This window comes from Aethalodelphis obliquidens, unplaced genomic scaffold (assembly GCF_003676395.1).
Source record: "Aethalodelphis obliquidens isolate GAN/ISIS:26980383/991018 unplaced genomic scaffold, ASM367639v1 scaffold9, whole genome shotgun sequence".
NCBI lineage: Eukaryota > Metazoa > Chordata > Mammalia > Artiodactyla > Delphinidae > Aethalodelphis > Aethalodelphis obliquidens.
The window spans coordinates 32,683,267-32,707,111 of NW_020837953.1; the positions used below are offsets into that span (position 1 = coordinate 32,683,267).

A 23,845-nucleotide genomic window follows, 5' to 3' on the forward strand; every position below is an offset into this window, starting at 1 on the left:
AGGGCAGAACCAGGATTTGAACCCAGACTATGGCCCCAGAGCCCACACTCTTAACCACTATGCTTTAAGCCCCTAATGCCTCAATTTGTTCATGAACAAAATGTGTACAGAGAGCCTACTATGTGTCAGGCACTGTTCTATAGTAATAACGAAAACGGACACAGCCCCGATTCTCACGGATCTCACATTCAAGTTGGTGGTGAAGGAGAGACAGAAATAAATACGTGTATAATTTGCCTATTTGTGATAAGAGGGAGGGAATATACAGGACAATGGGAGGAACAGGTTGGAGGGTGGGGGAAGATCAGGAGTTCAGTTCTGGACACACTTGGTTTGAAACACCTAAGAGACAACCAAGTGAAGATACAGAGTAGGAGTTGGATAAATGTCTAGAGCCCAGGGTGTAAGCCTAGGCTAGATAATACAAATTTGGAAATCAGCAGCATAGATGGTATTTAAAACCATAGGACTGGGACTTCCCTGGTGGTCCAGCGGCTAAGACTCTGCATTGCCAATGCAGGGGGCCCAGGTTCAATCCCTGGTCGGGGAACTAGATCCCACATGCCGCAACTTATTATCCCATGTGCTGCAACTAAGACCCGCCACAGCCAGATAAGTAAATAAATAAACAATTAAAAAAATAAATAAATGAAAATAAAACCATAGGACTGGCTGAGATTGCTAGGGATGTGATTGTGTATAGAGAAGAGGTCCAAGTACTCAGTCCTACCATACTTAGAGGTGAAAGAAATGAAGAGAATTAGCAAAGGAGACTAACAGGGAACAGCCAGGGAGGTAAGAGGAAAACTAAAAGAGTGTAGTACCCTGTAAGCCAGGGAATAAAGTGACTCAAGATCAACAGTGGCAAGGATGACAAGACGTGGAGTCGGCCATTGGGTGTGGTAATGTAGATGTCATTGGTGATCTCGGCAAGCAGTGTCTGTAGACAGAGGTGGAGCACGCACCTGCATGAGGAGGGTTTAAAGAGAAAAGGCAGAGAGGAGTCGGAGACAGCAACGAAGACGGCCCTTTTGGAGCATGTCGTTATAAAGGCTGAGCAGGGAAATGGGGGACTCTGGAAGGAATTATCGGTAGGTTTAAGGCAGAATGAGTAGCAGCCTGGAAATACGCTGATGCAGGGAAGACGGATGCAGGAGAGGGATGTGAGACAAGTATGGGTCCTAGGTCCTCCTCTTCATACTTCTACCCCTCCTCTTTCTCCAGCTTTGTTTCCCTGGGCTTTCTCCTGCTTTCTTCTCCTTGCCCCACTCTCTCTTCTTGTCATGAGCCACCACAGTCAACTTTATCTCTGCGAGCATGCAGTGCAGCAATTCACTCTTTCCGGAAAGTTAGCCAGGTTTTATCTTGACCTTTCTTTCTACAAAGCAGTACTCCATCAGGCCACTAAAACAGGATCTTTTCTGTCCCACATGAGGATGACCACCAGAGGCCCCAGGAGCCTCTCCTTCTGCCTGTTGTCATATACCACCGGTATGGTTTGCCTTTTCTTTGGTGTGTATCTTGTGAACCCAGCTGAACTGTAAGGACCTTAAGGACAGGGACTCCACATGATGCTTCTTTGGGTCCCTCACGATACCTAATTGGGTGTTGTGCAGAGTATTCATTTACTCAACATTTATTGAGTACCTGCCGTGTGCTGGGATCTGTGCTAGGTGATCCAGATAACAGTCCCTATCCTCAAAGAGCTTGTGGTCCAGACAGGAGGCAGACGTGTCATCAAATAATAGCAAATAAAATGTTGAGTGCTGTACTAGGGAAATGTAGGGTGCAGTGGAGGCTTAGAGAAGGAAGAGGTTAACTACATGGGGGATGGACAGGGAAGACTTCAGGGGGTCTTCCCTGGGGGTGGCAATGAGAAAGTACTTGAAAGATGGCCAGGAGTTTCCTGATCAACTGGAGGAGAGAGGGTATCAGGCAGAGGGAGAGTGCAAAGTCACGGAGGTGTAGAACAGCACGGCATGTTTGGAAAAGGACAGGTCTTTTGATATGATGGTACAGTGGGGAGGGGCACTGCAGGAACAGTGGTGGGAAAGGATCCTGGAGAGACAGAAAAGAATTGGATTGTGGAGGGCTGCGTGTGCCAGGCTAAGGAACTTGGCCTTAATCCCATAAAAGGGAAGGATGGGATCAGACTTTTAGAGAGAACCCCATGGAGTAGAGGTTGACTTACTTTTGGCAGTCATGGTATTAGAAACAGTTTACTTATATTTAATTAGATGCCGATATTTAAAAATCAGGTGGTTTCACAAGAAATCCTAAATTCCAGCTTCTCTAGCCACACATTGTTCTATGATAGCCATCAGCCAAAGCTAGGTGGGAACCTTCTGTTACGGATTGAACTGTGCCCCCCCGAAGATGTTGAAGTCCTACCTGTAACCTTGAAAGTGACCTTATTTGTAAATTGGGTCTGTGCAGATAGATGATCAAGTGAAGATGAGGTCACCAGGACAGGCCTTAATCCAGTATAACTGGTGTCCTTATATAAAGGGGAAATTTGGACACAGACAGATGCACGTAGAGGGAGACAATGTGAGGACGTGGGGAGAATGCCATCTATAAGTCAAGGAACAGCTGGGACTACTAGAAGCTAGAGGAGAGCACAGCGCATTCTCCCTCCCAGCCCTCAGGAGGAACCTGCTGTCATCTTGATTTTGGACTTCTGGCCCCCAGAACCGTGAGATGATAAATTTCTGTTGTTTAAGCCACCCAGTTTTTGGCACTTTGTTAAGGCAGCCCCAGAAAAGCAATGCTCTCGCTTAGATGGGGCCCGCACTCTCCAGTGATTTGAGTTGGTAAATACCTATGCTGGGAATGGATTCGAGGAAGGGGACGGACTGAAGACCATTTAGTAGGTGGTCTGTGGTGATCCAGTAAAGTGGTGGGGAAGGGGGAGCGGTCGGTGAGAGCTCCGCAGCGCTAGTGCTTACTGATGGATGTAGGGCTTAGCAGTAATCCCAGAAGGTCTGTAAACCAGCTCTGAGTTCCAGAGCCGCATCATCTGCTTTTCTTTCCCTCGTGTATTTTCTCTTCCACAGCATCCCACCCTTCTCCACCTGACGCCTCAGCCACCTCCACCTTCCGGGCTTGAATTCTACTCAGTGTATAACTTTCACCCTGCCTCGGAATGGGTGTGATTTCAGCAGCCTTCGTTTCAACTTCCTGTGACAGCTGTAACCTCAGTTCTCACTGAATTACTAAGACTGCTGATAAATGCCAACTGCTTGGAAGTTTTTATAAGTAACTAGGAACGTGTTTTGTGCCAGGCCATGGGAAAATGGGCTATGGAATGGCCCAGAAATTTAATGAATTAAAAGTAACGAGTCAGGAATTCCTTGACAGTCCAGTGGTTAGGACTCGGGGCTTCCACTGTGGGAGGCCCAGATTCCATCCCTGGTCAGAGAACCAAGATCCCGCACAAGCTGCGCAGAGCGGCCAAAAAAAAAAAAAGTAACTCCCTGCTGTTTTTAGGCCCATATGTGTCCGTTTAAGAAAAAGACTAGATCTAAGATGAAAATCGTCCTCCCAGCCCCATGTGGGAAGAACGGTTCATTTCCCTGTTCAAAGTCCCAACAGCCCAGCAGAGGGTGAGTGCTTCTACCTCACCATCCCCATGCCATCGCCACCTTTCGTGTCATATTTTGATTATTTGGAAAAGGTTGATTGGAAGGAACAATAGAAAGCGACCTGCCGGCCACTCCACCCCCCCACCCCCCGCCAAGCCTCCCCACTAAAAGAAATGTCACTGGCTAAGGAAATAGGATCCTGGAACACAGAAAGGACCCCAGTGGAAAAATGGGGAATCCAGTTAAAGCTGGCCATTTGGTTAATAGTGTTGTACCAGTGTTAATGTTTTAGTTTGGATAAATGGACCATGATTATGTAAGATGTTAACGTAGCGGGGAGCTGGCTGAAGGGTCTATGGGAACTCTGTGTACTACCTTTGCAACTCTCTGGAAATCTAAAATGATTTCAAAATTAAAAGTTTAAAAACAAGTTAAATATATATATATTTAAATGTCTCTGCGATAATACTGGTCCAGAATATACCCTTAGTTATGCTGTCTGACCCTCAGCCCTGAGTGTTGTTTAATGGCCAAAAAGACATCAGCCAGATGATTTGGCATTTGCCGACAGTCTATTCATGGCACTGTAAGGATACCAAGGCAAAACCATATAGAACCCTGCCCTGAAGGAGTTTACTCTCTAGTGAGGGGGACAAACATATGTATAAATAGCTACAATACCTGGAGAGAGTGTGGGGATCAGAGAGATTGATCAAGACCTTGAAGGTGGAGAGAATTTCAATAGAGACAAAGGCCAAGGACTCAAGGCTGGGGGTTGGTGTCAGCAAAACGTATAGGTGTGTGACTTTCCAGGGAGATGGGAAGAGTCCAATAAAGCTGAAACTCGGAGGGGTGGGGGGAAGTGGGGACAGAGGTCTTAGAGACGTAGAAGGACCTAAGCTCAGTGAGGAGGACAAAACTCCTTTCTATTTTTAATATATAATTGTTTTATCATTAATAAAAGGAATATATGTTGGAAAAAAAAAAAAAAAAGGAATATATGTTGGAAAATCCAGACTATTTTGCCCCCAGAACAAATATTTTGGTGCATTTCCTTCATTATATTTTGTTCCTTGTAGTTGAGCTCATACTATACACACAGTTGGGTAGCCTTTGTTCATTTGTTTCATTTTGCTTGATGTCACGAGCCTTTCCCCATCTCATTTAAAAAGAATCTTAAAGCATGAAGGGAGGTCACTTTCCTCTTAATGCAAGAATCCTTCTTCACCATCTTGGTGGCTGGCTGACAGATCTTTGTCTGGACATCTCTCCTAGCCAGGATCTCATTCATTCTTTGAGACATCCATTCTATTGTTAGCTAAGTCCAGTGACCACAGAGTTCTTCCATGCATCTTAATTGTGCTTCCCTCCAACTATCCCTTTTTGAAGATGACAGATCTTCAAATACATCAAGAATCAAAGAATTTCAGGGTTTAACTCATCTTGAGGTAGGTTGCAGTTACCTCAAATGCCATGCCAAGGACCCTTGGACCATAATCCAAGGGAGTCATCACTTTTTTTTTTAGGTTTCAGGAATTTTTATTTTTCTCATGTAATGTGCCCCAAAGTTTAATTCATCAAATGTTTTCAAGCAGAAAAGTCGTGTGATCAGAGCTTTGCTTGATGATAGCTGTCACTTATTGAAGGTTTATTAGGCATGAGACATAATGCTAGATACTTTACACATGTTATTTTATTTAGTCCTGACAACAACCCTATGAAGTAGGGGAATTCTCCCCATTTCACAGATGAAGAAACGCAGGCCCCCAAAGAGGAAGTCACGTGCCCAAGCTCACACAGTAGTAACTGAACAGTACCTACAGCATCATTTAAAGCACAGATTCAAATTCCTGCTTGTGTAACCTTGGACAAATGTCTAAAGTTCTCTGGGCTTTCCTCCCCCCATTCGTAAAATAATAGGGTTAGGCTGATAAAACAGTTTACGGTGAGAGCTAAAAACACAGACTTGGAACCTGACTGCAAAATGTCTGTGCTTCTCTGTGTGTGGACTAGTTGGTTAAGTGACAACCTCTTTGCAGGCCTGCTGCTAACATTTGCCAGACCCAAGTCAGGAGTATAAAAGGGAAGCCCATATACCTTACGTCTAAGCATTTAAGAGTTATAAATCAAGCTAACAAACCATTTTCTAAAAATATATGCTTTATCCTTGTACTTTGACAAGTATACCTCCAAAGTAACTTAGAAAGCCAGGTTTTGAGTTGAGAATTCTTGGGTTCCTGGGAGTTCCAGGTCAGACTGTGGCTGAGCTAGATCCCTTCTCTTCCTATTTCTGGCTCCTGTGTGCACTCCCTACCCCCCAGCCCCCATGTGCAGGATTTATCCGCACCCCTTACAAGCAGCCAGCCTACAGGGGTGTACTCATTGGCAGGGAAGTTTTGCCCTTGGGAGGATAGACCCAGGGAAGGGGCTGGTGCAGTTGCTGAAAGTGGACTCTGGCCATTTGGACAGGGAATTCTGGAGTCCCGGTTCCCAGAGTATGGTCTAGAAGGGTGCCCAGGCTCAGGGTGGGCATGGCTCCTTGGCCCCAGGGGACTCCTCGCCTATGAAAATGGGCACAGCTGGAGGAGGGTCAGAGTGAAGCCCTTTAAAGTGCAGGGCCTAGGACAAGGACCCTGTTGACAAGTCTAGGAAGATACTGTCTCTTTGTGCCTTAGTTTCCTTTAGAGTGACCAACTCATCAGGGTTTGCCTCGGGCTTTCATGGTTGTAGCACTGAAAGTCCTGAATCCCAGGAAAAACCCTTAGTCCCAGGCAAACCGGGACAGTTGGCCACCCTCACTTCCTCATCTTTACAATTGGATTAATAAATCTCATAAGATTGTTCTGGGGATTAACATGAGTTAACAAACATGGAGTGTTTAGACCAGTGCCTGCCATGTGGTAAGCAGTCTATAAGTATGTTGGCTATTATCATTTTTTTCAAATTTCTTTATTGTAGTAAAATATATATAACATAAAATGTACCATCATAACCATTTTAAAGTATACAGTTCAGTGATATTAAGTACATTCATAATGTTATGCAACCAACACCACCATCTATCTCCATAACTCCTTTCATCTTATAAAACTGAAACTCTATCCCCACTAAACAATAGCTCCCTATTCCCCCTCCCCCCACCAGCCCCTGGCAACCACACTTCTACTTTCTAGCTCTAAGATTTTGCCTACTCTAAGTATTTCATAAAAGTGGAATTAGGGACTTCCCTGGCACACCAGTGGTTAAGCCTCCGCACTTCCACTGCAGGGGTCACGGGTTCGATCCCTGGTCGGGGAACTAAGATCTCGCCGCCACAAAATGTGGCCAAAAAAAAAAAAAAGAATAAAAAGAAAGTGGAATCAAACAGTATTTATCTTTTTTTGACTGTCTTATTTCACTTAGCATAATATCCTCAAGGATCATCCGTGTTGTAGCATATGTTAAAATTTCCTTCCTTTTAAGGCTGAATTCATGTTCCATTGTATGTCTACACCACATTTTGTTTATCTATTCATCTGTCAATGGTTATTTGAATTGCTTCCATGTTTTAGCTACTGTGAATAATGCTTCTATGAACATGGATGTACAAATATCTCTTCAAGACCCTGCTTTCAATTATTTGGTGTGTATACCCAGAACTGTACTTGCTGGATCATATGACAGTTCTATTTTCAATATTATGATGAACCTCCATACTGTTTTCCACAGTGACTGTACCATCTTACATTCTCACCAACAGTGCACAGGTTTCCAATTTCTCCACATCCTCATCAACATTTATTATTTTCTGTTTTTTTGATAGTAGCCATCCTAATGGGTATGAGGTGATGTCTCATTGTGGTTTTGACTTGCATTTACCTCATGATTAGTGATGTTGCTTATTTGCCATTTGTACAGCTTTTTTGGAGGAATGTCTATTCAAGTACTTTGCCCATTTTCTTTCTTTTTTAAAAAAACTTTTCATTGAGGTATAATTGACATATGACATTATGTTAATTTCAGGTATACAACATCATGATTCGATATTTGTAGCAGCAAAATTGTTACCATAATAACATCTAATTAACATCTGTCACCATACATGTTACAAAAATTTTTCTTCTTGTGATGAGGACTTTTTAAGATCTACTTTCTTAGCAACTTTCAAATATGCGATGCAGTATTATTACCTATAGGCACCATGTTGTACATTGCATCCCCAGGACTTATTTATTTTATAACTGGAAGTTTATACCTTTTGACCTCCTTCACCCATTTCACCCTCCACTCTGGCAATCACCAAGCTTTTCTCTGTATCTGTGAGCTTGTTTTTTGGTTTTGTTTTGTTTTGTTTTAGATTCTACAGATAAGTGAGATCATACAGAATTTGTCTGACTCATTTCACTTAGCATAATGCCCTCAAGGTCCATCCCTTGGCCCATTTCAAATCAGGTTGTTTTGTTTTGAGTTACAGGATATTAATCCCTTGTAAGATATATAATTTGCAAATATTTTCTCACTTTCTGTGGGTTGCCTTTTTACTCTGTTGATATTGTCTTTTGAGGCACAAAATTTTTAATTTTCCTGAAGTCCAATTTTTCTTTTGTTGCCTGGTGTCCCACTAAGAAATCATTGCCAAATCTAACATCATGAAGCTTTTGCCCTATGTTTTCTTCTAAGGGTTTTATAGTTTTAGGTCTTATAATTAGATCTTTGATTCATTTTGAGTTAATTTTTGTATATGGTGTGAGGTAAGAGTCCAACTTCATTTCTTTGCATGTGGCTATCCAGTTGTCCCAGCACTACTTATTGAAAAGACTATCCTTTCCCCCATTGAATGGGTCTTAGCACCCTTGTCAAAAATCATTTAACCGTATATGCAAGAGTTTATTTCTAGGCTCTTTATTCTATTCCATTAGTCTGTATATCTGCCTTTATGCCAGTACCACACTGTTTTGACTCCTGTAACTTTGTAGCAAGTTTCTAAATCAAGAAGTGTGAGTCCTCCAGCTTTGTTCTTGTAGCTACTATCATTTTAAAGGTTCCATTCTATTAGAAAATGCTAAGTTTCTATAAGTGGAAGCTTGAGTGAGAAAGAGGGAAGAGTTGAGTTTGACTGAGGTTTTAGATCTGGAGGGCAAGAGTCTAGCAAAGCCTCTAGCAGAATGGGGAAGTGAGGTATGGTTGGTGGGAAGATGTTAGTTCAATGTGGGTCTTATAGAATTTGAGGACCTTATGGGGCATCCATGAGGAGATGTCCTTTAGGCAGCTGCAAATGTTTTTTAAAGTTCAGGGGAGAGATGGAAGCTCAAGAAGGCAAATAGGGAGTCATCCCCATAAAAGGAATTGTTGGAGGAAGGCATGGAGGTAGATAAGAGGGATGAAGGTTAGAACATAGAGTGAGAAGATGGCAGGGGCAGTGACATCTAGGCCCCGTTCCACCTACACATTTAATGTGTGTGCATTTTACCATATTTTGTTGACTCACATATGCCATTTATTTTTAAGATAGCATTATTTTATATGCCACTAAGAAAATATGCTGTCAGCAATTATGACCTGGTACTTATGGACTATGAGCACACTGATTTCAAAGATACACAAATGTGGGGGAAAATACATCTTAGAATGGATTAAATAAAATATATGCCAGCCACTGTGTCAGGCATCATGGAGAGGGGAGTGGGATACAGCTATGAAGAAGACCCTGCCTTCAATAATCTTCCAATCTCATGGTGACACCTGCAGATACTTCTACCACAAGACTGATTGAGACAGTGATACAGTGCAGGCACCAGAGCTGTTCTGAGATCAGCTGCTGCTTTTCAAGTATTGAGAGGAGTTATTAATATAGACAGAACTGACAGCCATGTCTTTCCTGGGATTTCTAGTCCTCCCCCTCCTTTTCCCTAATGCCTGAAATTTCTAGGAACAAAGCCTTTCCATCCTTTTTTTTTTTTTTTGCGGTACGCGGGCCTCTCACTGTTGTAGCCTCTCTCGTTGCGGAGCACAGGCTCCGGACGCGCAGGCTCAGCGGCCATGGCTCACGGGCCCAGCCGTCCCGCGGCATGTGGGATCTTCCCGGACCGGGGCACGAACCCGTGTCCCCTGCATCGGCAGGCGGACTCTCAACCACTGCGCCACCAGGGAAGCCCCATCCATTTTTTAATGAACTGAGATAATGAATTAAAACACCATTGTTTTGTGGTGGGTGTTGAATTGGTACAACTCCTATAAAAGGCAATTTGGAACTATCCAAATTACAAATGTGTTTGCCCTTTGACCTAGCAATACCACACTTTCAGATATACTTACCCACATGGAGAATGCCATATATACTAGCTTGTTTATTACAGCATTGTTTGAAATAGCAAATAGTTGGGAATAACCTAAGAGCCATGCATGGGGCACTGGTTAACTAGATTATGGAACATTCATACATTGGATCCCAGATCCAGGAAATGCTTGATGTATGAACAGGGAAAAGATCACTGATATGTACTGTTAACTGAAAGAATGCTAAGTGCAGAACAGTTACAGCAGACTACCATTTTATTACGAAGTGGGGAATAAGTATACATAGCTAAAATTTGCTTATGTACGCATGGAGAAACCCTAGGATACATAGGAGACTGATAACAAGGGTTAAGGTTGGGGAGGTGTAAGTAGAGAATCTGGCAGATGGGGATAGAGAAGGGAGGAGGACTTCCTATACTTTATTTCTAAACTATGTGACTGTGTTGATCTATTCAAAATGTTGCATTAATTGAATTTTTAAAAATACCCCATAGGAAGAGTTAAGCCAGTGACAATGATTCCCACCGAAAGGAGAAAGTCTACTAGTCATCATTCATTCAGTTATTCAGTAACCTATAGTAATCAAGAAACTTCTCTAGCAATAATGGTTAACAAGTCTCAGCACTGAGATGTGCCAGGCATTGTGCTAAGCACTTTCACATACATTATCTCATTTAATCCTCACCACCTCTATCTGGTGGAGGTGTCCAGCACCAGAAGAGGAAGCTGAGGATGAGAGAAGTAGTTCTTGCCTAAAGTCAACTGCAAACATCCAGGCCCCACCATCTGGGGCCAGGCTCAGTTCTGGGCAGGCACTAAGGATACCGAGACAAGGACACAACCCCTGCCCTCGTGGACTTAGTTGTCTAGTGAGGGAGACAGACAAGTAAAATAGCCGATTCACAGACAGGTTTTGAACAGGAAAAGGAGTGTTAGAGCACGATGCCTAAGGATTAGGGGACAAAGGAAACAGTGAGGCTGGGGACAAGGAGAAAACCTCTCCCACGACACCCTTCTGCCGAGGACAGGCCCTGTAAGCAGCAGTGGAACCTGGAGGCGCCTCTGTGGCAGACAACCCTGCAGCCTCAGAACCAACAATGAACAAAGGCTGCCGGTGCTCTGTAAGAACAGAGCAGATCTGACAACAGCCCAGCTTGTTTGATCAGTGTAGACATCCCTTCTGCACTTTGAAGCCTGAAGCGCTCTCCTTTAGCTGTCTACACAGATCAAATAAGCTGGATGGCTGCCATATCTCTACTTCACTTTGTGTTAAGCCATAGTCGCAGCCAGCTCCACAGCAATTCGACCAAACCATCTGAGCAGAGGCAAAAATAATTCTCATGGGCAAAGACAGACAAGTCCAAGATGTGAACATTAACTCCTTGCTGCCACTTCAGGAGGGAGTGGATTTTGAAGTTAGTTTTAGGAAGCTTCCGAGAAGGGGGCTTCTGCCCCTCTCCAAAGTGAAATGGCAAAGCTGTTTCCTCTCCTTACAGTCTGAAGTCCTTCCTATTCCAAGGCTCATACACGAACACTCATAAGAGTTGACAATTGGGACTTCCCTGGTGGTCCAGTGGTTAAGACTCCGAGCTTCCACTGCAGGGGGCATGGGTTTGATCCCTGGTGGGGGAACTGAGATCCCGCCTGCAATGCGATGTGGCCAAAAAAAAAAAAAAAAAAGAGTTGACAATAGATAGCTGTGGTCTAGTTCTTAGAAAAGCAGCCCCATCCTAAAGAATAGGATCATCCCACCGGACACATTTTTATTCACAGGATCATTCTGGGGGAAACCTTACTCCAGCCCCCTCAAGTCATCAAGCAGCAGTGGGGATCTCAGGAAATCCTTGTCATAGAGGCTGGCAGGGCCAGGCTTCTATCAACAAACCCAGGAGCCAAGTGGCATCGTTAAAAAAAGATTAAAAATCTACATGAGTTCTAACATCTTCATTCCTAGCTGTGGTTTCCATGGAAATAGACATCTGCTCCAGGGAGAAAGAAAAGGTGGGGGGAAGCGGTATAAGTGCTTTAAAATAATCAGTGTTTTGAAAGATTTTTTTTTTTCTGTCATAACATTAATAGTCAGAAGTGTGAGATTTTTGTGGCAATTTCTTGTATTAAAAAAAAGTGTATCAAATGGGTGGGACCTTCCTCTGCAAACCTCCAGATCAAGTACAAAGACTTCAAGATAAAGGCTGGTTCAGGGGATAGCAGACCTCTTGGCCTTGGGTTTCTTGTTTGTGTGTGTTGCCTGCCAATCTGTCACTTTTCAGTGAGCTCTTATCCCCACTCCTCTTCCTAACGATTTCTGAGATTTTGCTCAGAATATCTGAAAGATGGAAACACCTGGCTGTTTGCTGGCTAAGTTTGGTCTGAGAGGGAGAAGGCTCTCAGGGTTCAGAATCTGAATTATTCCTGGTCCTGCTCACATGCTAAGGGAAAACCACTTAGACTGGGGGCGGGGGAGAGGCCGACCCCACACAAGGACGATTGTTGGAGAAATGCTGCAACAAGCATATTTCAGGCATCAGTGCATTGCTAATTGTTTGCTTTGTGTGGTGTGTCTGCTGCCTGTATGATCCAGTTTTCCTTGTCTCAGGCACTCTGAATTGTATTTAACTCCAGCATATCCCTAGTGACTAGCTGGACATGGGGAGTCTTTAAATTAGGACTCCTGTTTCAGCAAACTGGGTCGTGTTTGTTTCTTGGTTTGGGGAGGCGGAGCAATAAAATGAAGGTGTCCTTTTGCCTAGTCAGGACCTCAAAGCATGTGCTTTGGTGGAATGACCACTACCGAGGACAGAGCCTTGGTCGCGGGAATGGGAAAAGGGGCTTGGGAACCATGTTCATTTTATTTATTTTTCCTCTGGCTTTTCTGTGGTAAGAATGAGGCTAGTCGTTCTAAGATAGCCAGGGTCAGACCAATTTCCTTTGTGTATCTGCTGTGCTTCTGATCTATCCAGGGCAGGGGGAACCGTGACCTTGTGGCTTCTTTTGTTTTGATTCTTTAAAAGGGCCCCCACCGATCAGGGAGCACGTGCTTCAAGAACAAAAGCAACACTTAACTGCAGTCTGTGTAGTAGTCTAGAACTGCTATTGCGCTTCCTTCCCTATCATCCGGCAAAAGGCTTGGCAGAACAGATGGGAGCCTGCATTTAAGCCGAGTGACTTTGTTAGACCAAAGGAGATCAAATTCCAGAGCCTCTTGCTTTCCCCCCCACAGGTCTCTGGTCACCAGATCAGGGACCCTAATATGGTAGCGAGAACTCACACAGTGAGTTAAGGGCCACGCCCGTGCCCTGTTAGGGCTGAGTGGGTTAGAAATTATGATGATGTCACAATACAGGTGACAGATGGGGGCGTCGAGTGGCATTGTCCTGTCACAAGGTCTTGGGCGTCTTAGGTGGCGTTACAGGGTGGGGCACCGAAGGGGCAATGCGCTGTCCGAGTGCTGCCCTTGGGGCGACGTGGGGCAAGTGGCTCAACAGACACGGAGTCCAGGCGGCCACCGTCTGAGAGGTAGAAAGGGACCCTGCCCCGCCCTTTTCCTAAGGATGGGAGAACTGGTTCAGACCCAGGCAGGGTCACCGCATCACCCTCTTCCGCGGCCAGACGACCGTCCAAGCCCCCGGCTCACACCTGGAGACACCGCCAAGAAGCCCTCACCCCTCGCATTGTCCTTCTGTCCCGCCAGCCTGAACTACACTTCCCGAGGTGCTCCGGGGTCCCCAGGGGCGGGGCTCACTTGGGCTGTCGGGGGTGGGGAGGGGCCGGCACGTGCCGCCTCTCTCAGCCAATGCGGAGCCCTGCGGGGAGGTCACGTGCCGCTGTTTGGCGCTTTTGTGCGCGCCCGGGTCTGTGGGTGCTCAGAGTGTGGCCAGGCGGCTCGGACCGAGCAGGTGGGTGCGGGGTTCCAGGAGGAGGTGGCGGCGGCGGCTGCAGGCTGGGGGCAGCGAGAGGGACGCGGCCGGAGGGAGGGGCAGGGTCTTGGCAGCGACCCCTTGCTGGAGGGCGGCGGGCGGGGCCGCGGCCCCAGAGGGGCTGGCGGGCGGGGATCGCTCCGCTTTGTGTGTGGCTCGGGCGGAGCCTCGGCTTTGTCCCTGCTCCCCGGGGGCGCGGCCGTGGTGGGGAGGGGGCGCGGCCTGCTGGGCGAGCTCGGTGCGTTAGCCCCGGGAGGTCGTCGAGGAGACAATAGGGGGCGTAGGCCCTCATTTGGCCCCCACCTTCCTCCTGCAGGCGCGGCCCCGCTGGGGTCCCCATTGTCTGAAGGGGCGGGGCGGCGCCCCCAGGGAGCAGCGCCCGAGAGTTTGACACCCCATGAGAGCGCTCCAGTCCTCATGGCGTGGGGCGCGGACCGCTTGGGTGGCGGCAGATTGGGAGTGAAGGAAAGAGGTGGTGAGCCGATGGTGGGGTACCCCACGTTTTTTTTCCGGGGACTGCCCCACCCGCCCAGCTGTGGCGAGGGTGGGGGCCGCCGCAAGGTGTTTTTGGCGGGAGTTGGTGGGGGCGTCCGCACGGGGCGAGCCCGGGAAGGGCGGAGTTACCCGGATAGGACCGTTGGCCCCGCCTATCCCGCCCCTTCCCACGCGCGCGGGCTCCGGGGTGTTATGAGTTCGGGGAGATTCGAAAAGGCGCGGGGAGGAAGGGGGCGGGGCCAGAGGCCGGAGTGTAGGGCATGCTCTGATTGGTCGGGGGCGGCCTGCCGCTCTTCCTCGCTTGGGCCGGGGCCACGCCCACCCTGGATCTGGTGCTGAGTCTAATGCTCCGCCGGGGTTAGACCGTGTTGCTGACTCGGATTTTAAGCTCCAGGTGTTGAGACCCTGTATTCCTACGGTTTTGGTACTAGTCTGGGGTCTACAAGAATCATGACCTTTAAAAAAAATCAAAGGATGTAGAATTTTTCATGAAAAATTCTACACAAGGCAGCAACTATTGTAACCTAAAACCTAGAGGTTCATAAAAACTAATTAATGTTACCAGCTGTTGGACAAGGAGCTTAAACCGCAGGAACAATGGGAGTTCGACATTATTGGTTAATATTAGCTTGGGCGTTTTGTTTTCCACATGGCAGACACAGACAAAGCAGGGTTGGGTATTTCATTTGCACAATGAGTTGTAGGCAGTGTTAAGATGGCTCCGGTCTCGCTAGGCGTTGAACCTGGAATATCTTCTCACCAGGGGGAAAATATAGGGGAGGAAAAAATCTTGTGACTTAAACTCCGTCTAATTTAAAAAATATAAGTATTTTTTGAACAGGCAAGCTCAGTTAACTTCATCTTCTGCAACCAGCGTTCTATTCAATTCACATTTTCCAGTGTTGGAGTATTTTATGGATTTTTATAATTTTCTAGTTAATGATGTCTTATTTAATTCCACAGTAGTGATTTTTCTGACATTGATTTATATGGATGTGATTTGAGGTCCCTTTGAATCGATGGCATGGAAATGCAAAGAAATTGATCGCATGCTTTTGAAAATCGTTTCCAGGGTTTTCCTTGCTAGTGGATTGTGTAGAATACACTGCCAGTCTCTTGTCTTCTGTTCACCATGGCTTCTTCTGGTAGGTAATCTATTTGGAAAATCCGAAATTGTGATGGGCTTCTAATTTTAGGAGATGGCTCAAGTCTTAAGCTTATAATTTGGCACTTGTGTTTTGGTCTTACCAAAAAAAAAATCTATTTTATAAATCAGAGAATAATTAAAAAAGAAAAAAATATTATTACTTGAATGTACTGAGAGCTCATAATTATTGTTTCATTATTAGATGATTTGGCTTGGTGTAAAGCAAAATGTGGAGTTTTGCATAAGTCTTTGTTTTGTTCAGGGAAATGATTGTCAAATACTGATATCTTAGAATGGTATTTATTAATCCAAAAATGTTGAGCTTTGTTTTTCTGGGAGGTGGTATTTAGATAATAATTTCTTGCCTGTAAACACAGCTGCTTCATCAGCCCTAATTCTATTCATTAAATTGATTTGGTTTTTAGAAAACGGTAGAACAGTTTATTAGAATAGGAAAACTCCATTTTTCTGAATATATTATAAATATGATCAAATCCAGATATCCAGGTGAAGGAACTGGAGAAGCGTGCCTCAGGCCAGGCTTTTGAGCTGATTCTCAGCCCTCGATCAAAAGAATCTGTCCCAGAATTCCCCCTTTCCCCTCCAAAGAAGAAGGATCTTTCCCTGGAGGAAATTCAGAAGAAACTAGAAGCTGCAGAAGAAAGACGCAAGGTAAACATCAATTCACAGAAAACAGGATATTTATTAATGTAATATGGCAAATCTGTGTTATTTTTATAAGAGGAGGAAAACAGAATTGTAGCCAGATGGTGATTATAACTGTGAAAATTACATATGCCAGTGGTGGGAACAAAATACCAGCCATCATTTATTGAGCTCCTATTGTGTACCATCTCCTTTACTTACATTCTCCTTTTCTACAGTGACCCTAGAGGGTAGGTGTGGTCTGAGATACTAGGTTAGAAAATGGTCTCAGGAATGTTGTCATTTTTCTGAGTCACATAGCTAGTGAGTATTGGAGCCAGAATTCAAGCCCAGGTCTGCCTGAAACCAAAGTTCATGCTTCTCATGCTTTCTTTTTGAAAAATAGATTTGTTGGTAGATGATTCTTTTTTTGTCTCTTAAGGTTTGGGGTTTTTTTGTTTTGTTTTTTGGGTTTCTGTGTATGTCTGTGGTTTTTTTGTTTTGTTTTGTTTTTTGAGAGCTGTACAATAAAAACATTTTAAATTGCTAGTTATGTGATTGTGTTGCTCAGCTGGCATACTGGTATTGTGGCAGCTATTATCTAAGTACTTCTGTTATAAAGTAGCTATCTTTAAAAAGAACTAGTCAGAAAAGTCAACAAATATTAATATGCTTGTTATAGAAAAATTGAGAACCGCAGAAGTTTATAAGTAGGAAATTAAAAGTATCCGTTATCTTACTTCGCAGAAATAACTATTGTTAACATTTTGGTGTATTTCCCTCTATTAAACGTTTCATTAAGAATTTTACAGAAATTCTCATTTAGTCCCCCTTTCCAACAACCTTGTTTGGGGTAAGTGGGTTTAATTCTAAAATTAGAGGAATGAAGGCACAAAAAGGTGAAGTAGTAACCTGCCTACGACCAACACAGTTAGTGTTTTGAAGTCTGGTACATGTAACCACACACATACACTTTGGGCCCCTTTTTAAGCTGCTGTAGCATGTGCTGTACACCTTTTGGTGCCGCATGTTTTATGTATGTGTGCTGACCCACTGTCAACATGGAATTATTTCCCCAGGAAGAGTGGCTGTGTTTGCAATGGTGTTTCATCTCCCACCTGCTCTTCTTTTTAGTCTGAGTTGATGGAGTTTGATGGAGTTCACTTAGTTTGAGTTCATGGAAGAGATGTAGCCAAAGGCTGGACAGAGACTTTTTTTAGGAATCAGTGCTGGCCCTGTAGTCATTAGTCTGCGCTTTACATAGTAACTGGCTAAATATAGTGAAACTCTTATCACGACTGGGATTTTGAAGAAGAGAATTAACAGAACTAGTGGCAGATGCTCTGAAGTTTTCATGCAAGTTGATGCTTCCAAACACATTGGAATCTGTTTGGCAATAAGCTGTTCTGAGTCTGTTGAAGGAGGCACACCGTGGTAACAGAGCTCCAGTGGTCTGGAATTTAATGCGGCTTCCACAGAAAAAAGCTAATAAGCCTTTCCTTGAAACAAATCCTCTGACTTAAATAGTAATCTGGAGGCTTAGTCTTAAATTTTCTATCATTGCCATGTATTTTCTTTTTATCAATATGGTTACATTTTTTATAATGACCTAATTTTCTTTAGGTAGCCTTTGAAGTTAAAAAACCAAAATTCTTTACAATAAAGTGTCATTCCTAAGTGCATGTCACTCAAGTCATCTTGATACCATTAAGCAGTAAATCTTACAAATATTTCCTTAAGGAATAATTGGGCAAGAATCTCTGAACAAATACGGGCAGTCTTCCAAAGTAAATACAAACACAAGAAAAAGAATATAATTTTCACGGTATTTTGATATGGATAATTCAGGTCCTGACTTCAGTATTATTTAGAGATCTAATTTTCTATCTTCAATCCTCAATTAATAATTTCTTTTGTGATTTTTAACTACGCTAAGTAACATTTCAGAGCGCCTAGCCTGTTAAATCTTTTCCAGTCCCATGAAGCTGAGGTCTTGAAGCAGCTTGCTGAGAAACGAGAGCATGAGAAGGAAGTGCTTCAAAAAGCGATAGAGGAGAACAACAACTTCAGTAAAATGGCAGAAGAGAAGCTGACCCACAAAATGGAAGCCAACAAAGAGAACCGAGAGGCGCAAATGGCTGCCAAACTGGAGCGTTTGCGAGAGAAGGTTGGTGTCTCTTCCTGGCTTTGAGGGGCTTAAGAGCTTGAGGTTTGATACACCAACGAAGTGGCTTGGACTCTCTGCCTTGATCACATGTGCTTGGTGTCTTTGTCATCAATTTTGGGGTTAACATGTTAAATCAGAGGCATCTTATATTAAATAAGAAGGAATATTCACCAATTCCTAGCATAATTGCACATTCTTTGGAAGAGCAGTAGAAGGCTGAATCATTAGGTTCCATGAGTGACCCAGGAAGTTCAAAGATGATGTCTTAGAACTCTAGTTATGTGATTCCCATAATATATAATTATATAATAATAGTATATTATTATATATGTTATATAACATACTTACTGATGCTGATTTGGGCCTCTTGGGGGTGTGACCTGGCAGGCTTTTTTTACTTGACTGATGGTATATACTGTTTCTTTACAGGACAAGCACATTGAAGAAGTGCGGAAGAACAAAGAATCCAAAGATCCTGCTGATGAGACTGAAGCTGACTAATTTGTTCTGAGAACTGACTTTCTCCCCCTCCCCTTCCTAAATATCCAAAGACTGTACTGGCCAGTGTCATTTTATTTTTGCCCTCCTGACAAATATTCTAGAAGCTGATGTAGGACTGTATAGGTAGATCCAGATTGTATGATGTTGTTTTAGGGGCTAAAGGGGAGAAACTAAAAGTGTTTTACTCTTTTTTCTAAAGTGTTGAAGTCTTTCTAATGTAGCTATTTTTCTTGTTGCATCTTTTCTACTTCAGTACACTTGGTGTGCTGGGTTAATGGCTAGTACTGTATTGGCTCTGTGAAAACATGTTTGTGAAAAGAGTATGTAGTGGCTTCTTTCAAACTGTTAGATGCTGAATATCTGTTCACTTTTAAATCCCAATTCTGTCCCGATCTTAACAGATGCTACTGTACTTGAATGGTTAATAAAACTGCACAGTGCTGTTGGTGGCAGTGACTTCTTTCTGTCCAGGTAATAAATTGTCCAGTGATAGAGACCCTCCTAGTTTATATTTGTTCCAGATGGGGCCTTTAGGCTGGCGGAAATACCCAGCACACACATCACTGCGAGGTCTCTGCCCTGGAGTTTCTCGCTCCAGAGTCGTATGCATTGTCTTCTTCCACAATCGTCACTTTGTTGTGATGCCTCGGCTCCGATCAGCTGTTACGATAGTGTTTCAGATGTTTATTGGCAAACAAGCATTTTTTGTTTCTGTGCCCCCATTAAAAAGGCAAATGGTGTTTCTAGAGAATAGTTCAGAGAAATCTTAAGATCCTAGTTAGATATATTTGATGGTTTATTTGCTTTATGTTACAGCTGGGGGTGGCGTGAATCCTAATGCTTTCCTGCCATAGGAGCCATTTCTCAAGAATCAAAAGAGTAGTAAAACCTTGTGGACCACTATAGCAGCCCTTATGCACTGAGAAAGGGAACCTTATTTTCTGGAGCAGCATTGACTTGGGTGGTGAAGGTTGGCAGTTGCTTCATCTTGTATCCAGAGGTTACAGTGTTCACAGTTGTCAAGGATTGCCTCTCAATTCCGGGAAAGCCTTTGGCAGCTTTCCTAGGCTATTTGGGAAATAGCCTTAATTACATATGATTATTTGCTTCTCAGACGTCTGTGGAAAAGCTCTTGGAAGCCACGCTCCTTGAAAGTTTCCAGGATGACTGCTAATACTGCAGTGGGGTCTGCATGTTGCCATGCTTATGCCTCTGCAGCTCTGGATTTGGGTTTCACCAAACTTAGAATAATAGCCTACCAACCTTTCTTCTATGTTGTTAGGATTAAGTGAGAGTGTGTGTGTGTGTGTGTGTGTGTGTGTGTGTAGAGCACACTTAGAACTGTATTTAGTATATATTTAGCACTATATATAAATAACTTTTTAACCAGAGGCTAGTGAGTGAGCTAAGTATATACTCTTGAGGTAGAAATGACTATGAAGCTTTTGTATGCCTTGAATTGACTTATAAATTTACAAGGTGATCAATTGTAGGGGTTCTGAAAGAAGGCTGAATTTAAAGAGTCATGACCATGTAGGGCAAACAGGAAAAGGATCAAGTGTAGTTCGGTTAATGATGGCAATACCTGAACACATAGGCAAAGGTGAGGCTTGTGTGCATATAGTAGGTATTAGAGGTTTGCATGGGTGAGGTGGTGCCTCTGGGAGTCTTTAAAGCACCAGTTCTGAGTAGTTGGGATATAAAGATGGCGTGAAGATAGAAATTTGGAGTAATGATCCTAGGTGTCCTACGGTTAACAGTAAGTTTTTGTTTATATGGGACATGTAGGCTAGGTAACAGAGATCAGGAAAAAGCAAGAAGAGGGTCAAGATGGGCTTGAGAGATCCCCCAGTTAGTTACAGCCAACCCCACAGTGGCCCTGACTTAGTATCAAAAAGTGGTCCTGAGCTCCCACCGTGTGACAACAATTGTCACAGGGAACTGAAGAGGATGCATTTTACCAACAAAATCAGAAGGCCTGGCTCTTCTATTTTACCTCTGACCTTTGGAGACGTACTAGTCCTGGGCCTCAGTTTTCTCCAGGATAAAATGAGAGGGTTGAACTAGGTTAAGTAATTTCCACGCAAAGTCTTTGCGTATAATTTGGAGAGAAGGAGGAGTGGGTGTCCAGGAGCTTCTGGGGAATGTCTGTCTGTGCTTTCCTGGGCCCGGGGACTCTCTGTCCTGTACTTAGAGTGAGCAGGGCCAGCCTCTCCTGGCAGGACTTATGTCATAGGTTGGGCTTGTAAGGCCAGAGTGGTTTCACTGTCACCACGGAGCACACTCTGTTTCCTTTGACTTGAGTGGAAAATGAGGTGCGTCCCTTCTTCCTGAGGCTTTTGTTCTTGGACATGGTGATTGAGTGCCCTCAGCAGAAGAGAGAGGTTTGAGGGATGAAGAAAGCCCTTAAATCCACGTTTAACAAGCTGCTAGAGTGTGCCCCACATTGAGCTATGTGCTAGTGATGAAAAGATGAGATGGGGTCCCAGCGCACCTTGTGCTTATGGATGAAGCGGGCAGGAGGGTTGTGGAACACTTTGCTGAGAATATGGTCTCGACCACATGCTTGTACTTGGCCAAGTGTGTTTTGGTGGTTTTGTGGAGAGTGTAACCACAGGCGTCGGTGGTCTGGAAAGCTTAATAGAGGAGGGAAGACTTGAGCCAGTCCTTTGAGAAGTCAGATGTTGACCCAAGCATGCACTGACGAGCACGCACTTTTTGAGAACCTGCCATGATTACTGACTCATGGCAGGCTCTCATTCCCTTTATCCTAAGCAGTGGGGCTTTAGAACACAGGAATGGTAGTGTTCAGTGAACAGAGCCGTTTTGAGGGAGAGAAAATGGAGGCAGGGGCAGGATGAATTGGAGAGAAGGCGATGGAGACCACAGCAGGAGGCTGTCTCAGCAGCACGGGGATGAAGTGATGAGCGTCTGAGCTGGAGGGGGCCACCCCATATAACTCTGTCCTCCCAGGTAATGGTTTGACCACCTTACTGTTAGTTTGACTTCTGAATCACTGTTGAAAGTGATTTGTTTGGGAACAACAAGAAGATAAGGCCAGGCTCCTTATAGAGGAGATTCCCCCTTTGGACGGGAGGCTGGATTAGGTGCCCTGGAAATTCCCTTCCACATTCAAGACTAGTTGCAGGTCTTCGCTACCTGGTTAGATCAGGGACCAACCATATCTTGGCCATTGAGGATCCCTCCACTGAGCTGAACTTCAAGGCCCCAGAAACATCGCTGGCACTTAAGCCTCTTGCCGTCTGCCTCCTCCCTCATTGCCCAGGTCAAATAGAAGGTCCCCATGGCTCAGGCCCCTGCCAGTGGAAGCTGGTGTTCTGCACTTCAGCGGCACCAGGAAGGTTTTCTGACTTGTTTTATACAGGCACTCAGATCTGTAAAACAGTTGCAGGGTTTGATAAGTTCTGAAATGCAGCAACCTCAGTGGAGGGGCTCTGGCCCATAGTGGGAAATGCCCAGCTTTCTCCCAGTGTGGTCAAGAGCAGTACCTTCCCTGTCCTTGGGCACCAATCCTACTAGGGGCCAGTGGGCTGTGAAATTGATCCAAGGGGAGAAGAAATAGGCGGGAGATTGGCCAGATGCCCGTGGCCGCTACAGCAGAATGGTGGGTACAAGGAGGACTGAGCTCTGGGGGTGCAGCAGTCCCTGGGCCTTGCTGGGAACAACAAGAAGATAAGGCCAGGCTCCTTACGGAGGAGATTCCCCCTCTGGAGGGGAGGCTGGAGGCCTGTGGCCTCCCACTCCCCTCTCTGGGGAGAAGCTCCAGTATCGCTGGGATTGGGGGGGCCTTGGTGGGGTTCTCTGCGAAGCCTAGGCTCCCTCTTACGTGGTCTCACAGCTCTCTGTACTTCATGGCAGCGGCTAATCATTATTTGCATCATCTCAATGGATTCCCAGAGCAACCCTATGACATTATCATGCCCGTTTCACAGGCAAGAAACGAGGCAAGTGAGACAGGTTAAGGTATTTGCCCAAAGTGACATAAACGGCTAGGTGTGGAGTCAGGAATCTAACCCAAACTTTTTTTTTTTGCGGTACGCGGGCCTCTCACTGCCGCGGGCCTCGCACTGCCGCGGCCTTCCCCGCTGCGGAGCACAGGCTTTGGACGCGCAGGCCCAGCAGCCATGGCTCATGGGCCCAGCCGCTCTGCGGCACGCGGGATCCTCCCGGACCGGGGCACAAACCCGCGCCCGCTGCATCTGCAGGCGGACCCCCAACCACTGCTCCACCAGGGAAGCCCTAACCCGAACTTTTAACCCCCATGCTATGCTGCAGCTCCTCATGTTTCACAAATGAATTCATTATCATGCAATTATTTATTTCAAGTGTGTCTCTCTAGTTAAAAGGAAGCGTCCCCCAGAGCAGGAGCTGTGCCTGTCACATCACTGGATCTCCAGCACTGAGCCTGGCACAGGGTGGGAGGTTAATAGGTGCTGAATTATGAGTGGGTGGTGACTCCTCTGGGCACCCGCTTTGTTCTTGTCCTGTGTAGACCCCGTGGGGAGTCAATCCAATTTTCTAGAAGCAAAGACTGGCTGTGTCCTGGCTTTGCAGACTGGCCTTGGAGGTGCCCAATCCTAAACAGCATCTTCCTAGATCCAAAGGCGCCAACTGGTGGCCTGCAGCCAGAGTCGGTCAGCAGGCGTGTTGTCTTCACTCCATGCTGTGCTTTAAATTTTTGAATTAGGTGACAATTAATTACACTTGGAAATATGATTTCAGGCTTATCTTGAAAAACCAGATCTGGCCACCCTGGGCTCACAGTCCCACGGAGCAAGCTCTGGGCAGCTGCTGCCCCCTTGAGGTGGGATGTGTGCTCTCTAGCTCTCCATTCCTCTGATCCACCCACTTCTGTCTGTAAGGACCACAGCCCCAGGTATAAATACAGGCCTAGAGTTTGCAGTTCCTGACATGGACGACAGCCACTTCATCAGTCAGCCACACGTTTTTTTTTTAGGTCAAAGTCCAATCAGTACAAAAGGATATATAAAAGTGCCACTCCTTCCCAACTTCCCCCAGCTCCCCTCCTGGAGGTCCCCGAGTCTCCTTCCACAGACATGCTGCACCACTATGACCACAGTCACCGAACACT

General features: G+C 45.1%; 1 protein-coding gene and 1 non-coding gene across 2 annotated transcripts; both read left to right on the forward strand.

Annotated features, from left to right (window-relative positions):
* Positions 1-477: 477 nt before the first annotated feature.
* On the forward strand, positions 478-550 carry TRNAG-GCC (transfer RNA glycine (anticodon GCC)). The gene has a single exon. It is a non-coding gene; the product is annotated as a tRNA-Gly (tRNA).
* Positions 551-13,648: 13,098 nt separating this feature from the next.
* STMN1 (stathmin 1) lies at positions 13,649-19,181 on the forward strand. Its single transcript, XM_027109635.1, has 5 exons — positions 13,649-13,756; positions 15,345-15,417; positions 15,919-16,091; positions 18,040-18,231; positions 18,661-19,181. The coding sequence occupies exons 2-5, from the start codon at positions 15,405-15,407 to the stop codon at positions 18,730-18,732; spliced, it is 450 nt and encodes a 149-aa protein (XP_026965436.1). The 5' UTR covers positions 13,649-13,756; positions 15,345-15,404; the 3' UTR covers positions 18,733-19,181.
* The last annotated feature ends 4,664 nt before the right edge of the window (positions 19,182-23,845 follow it).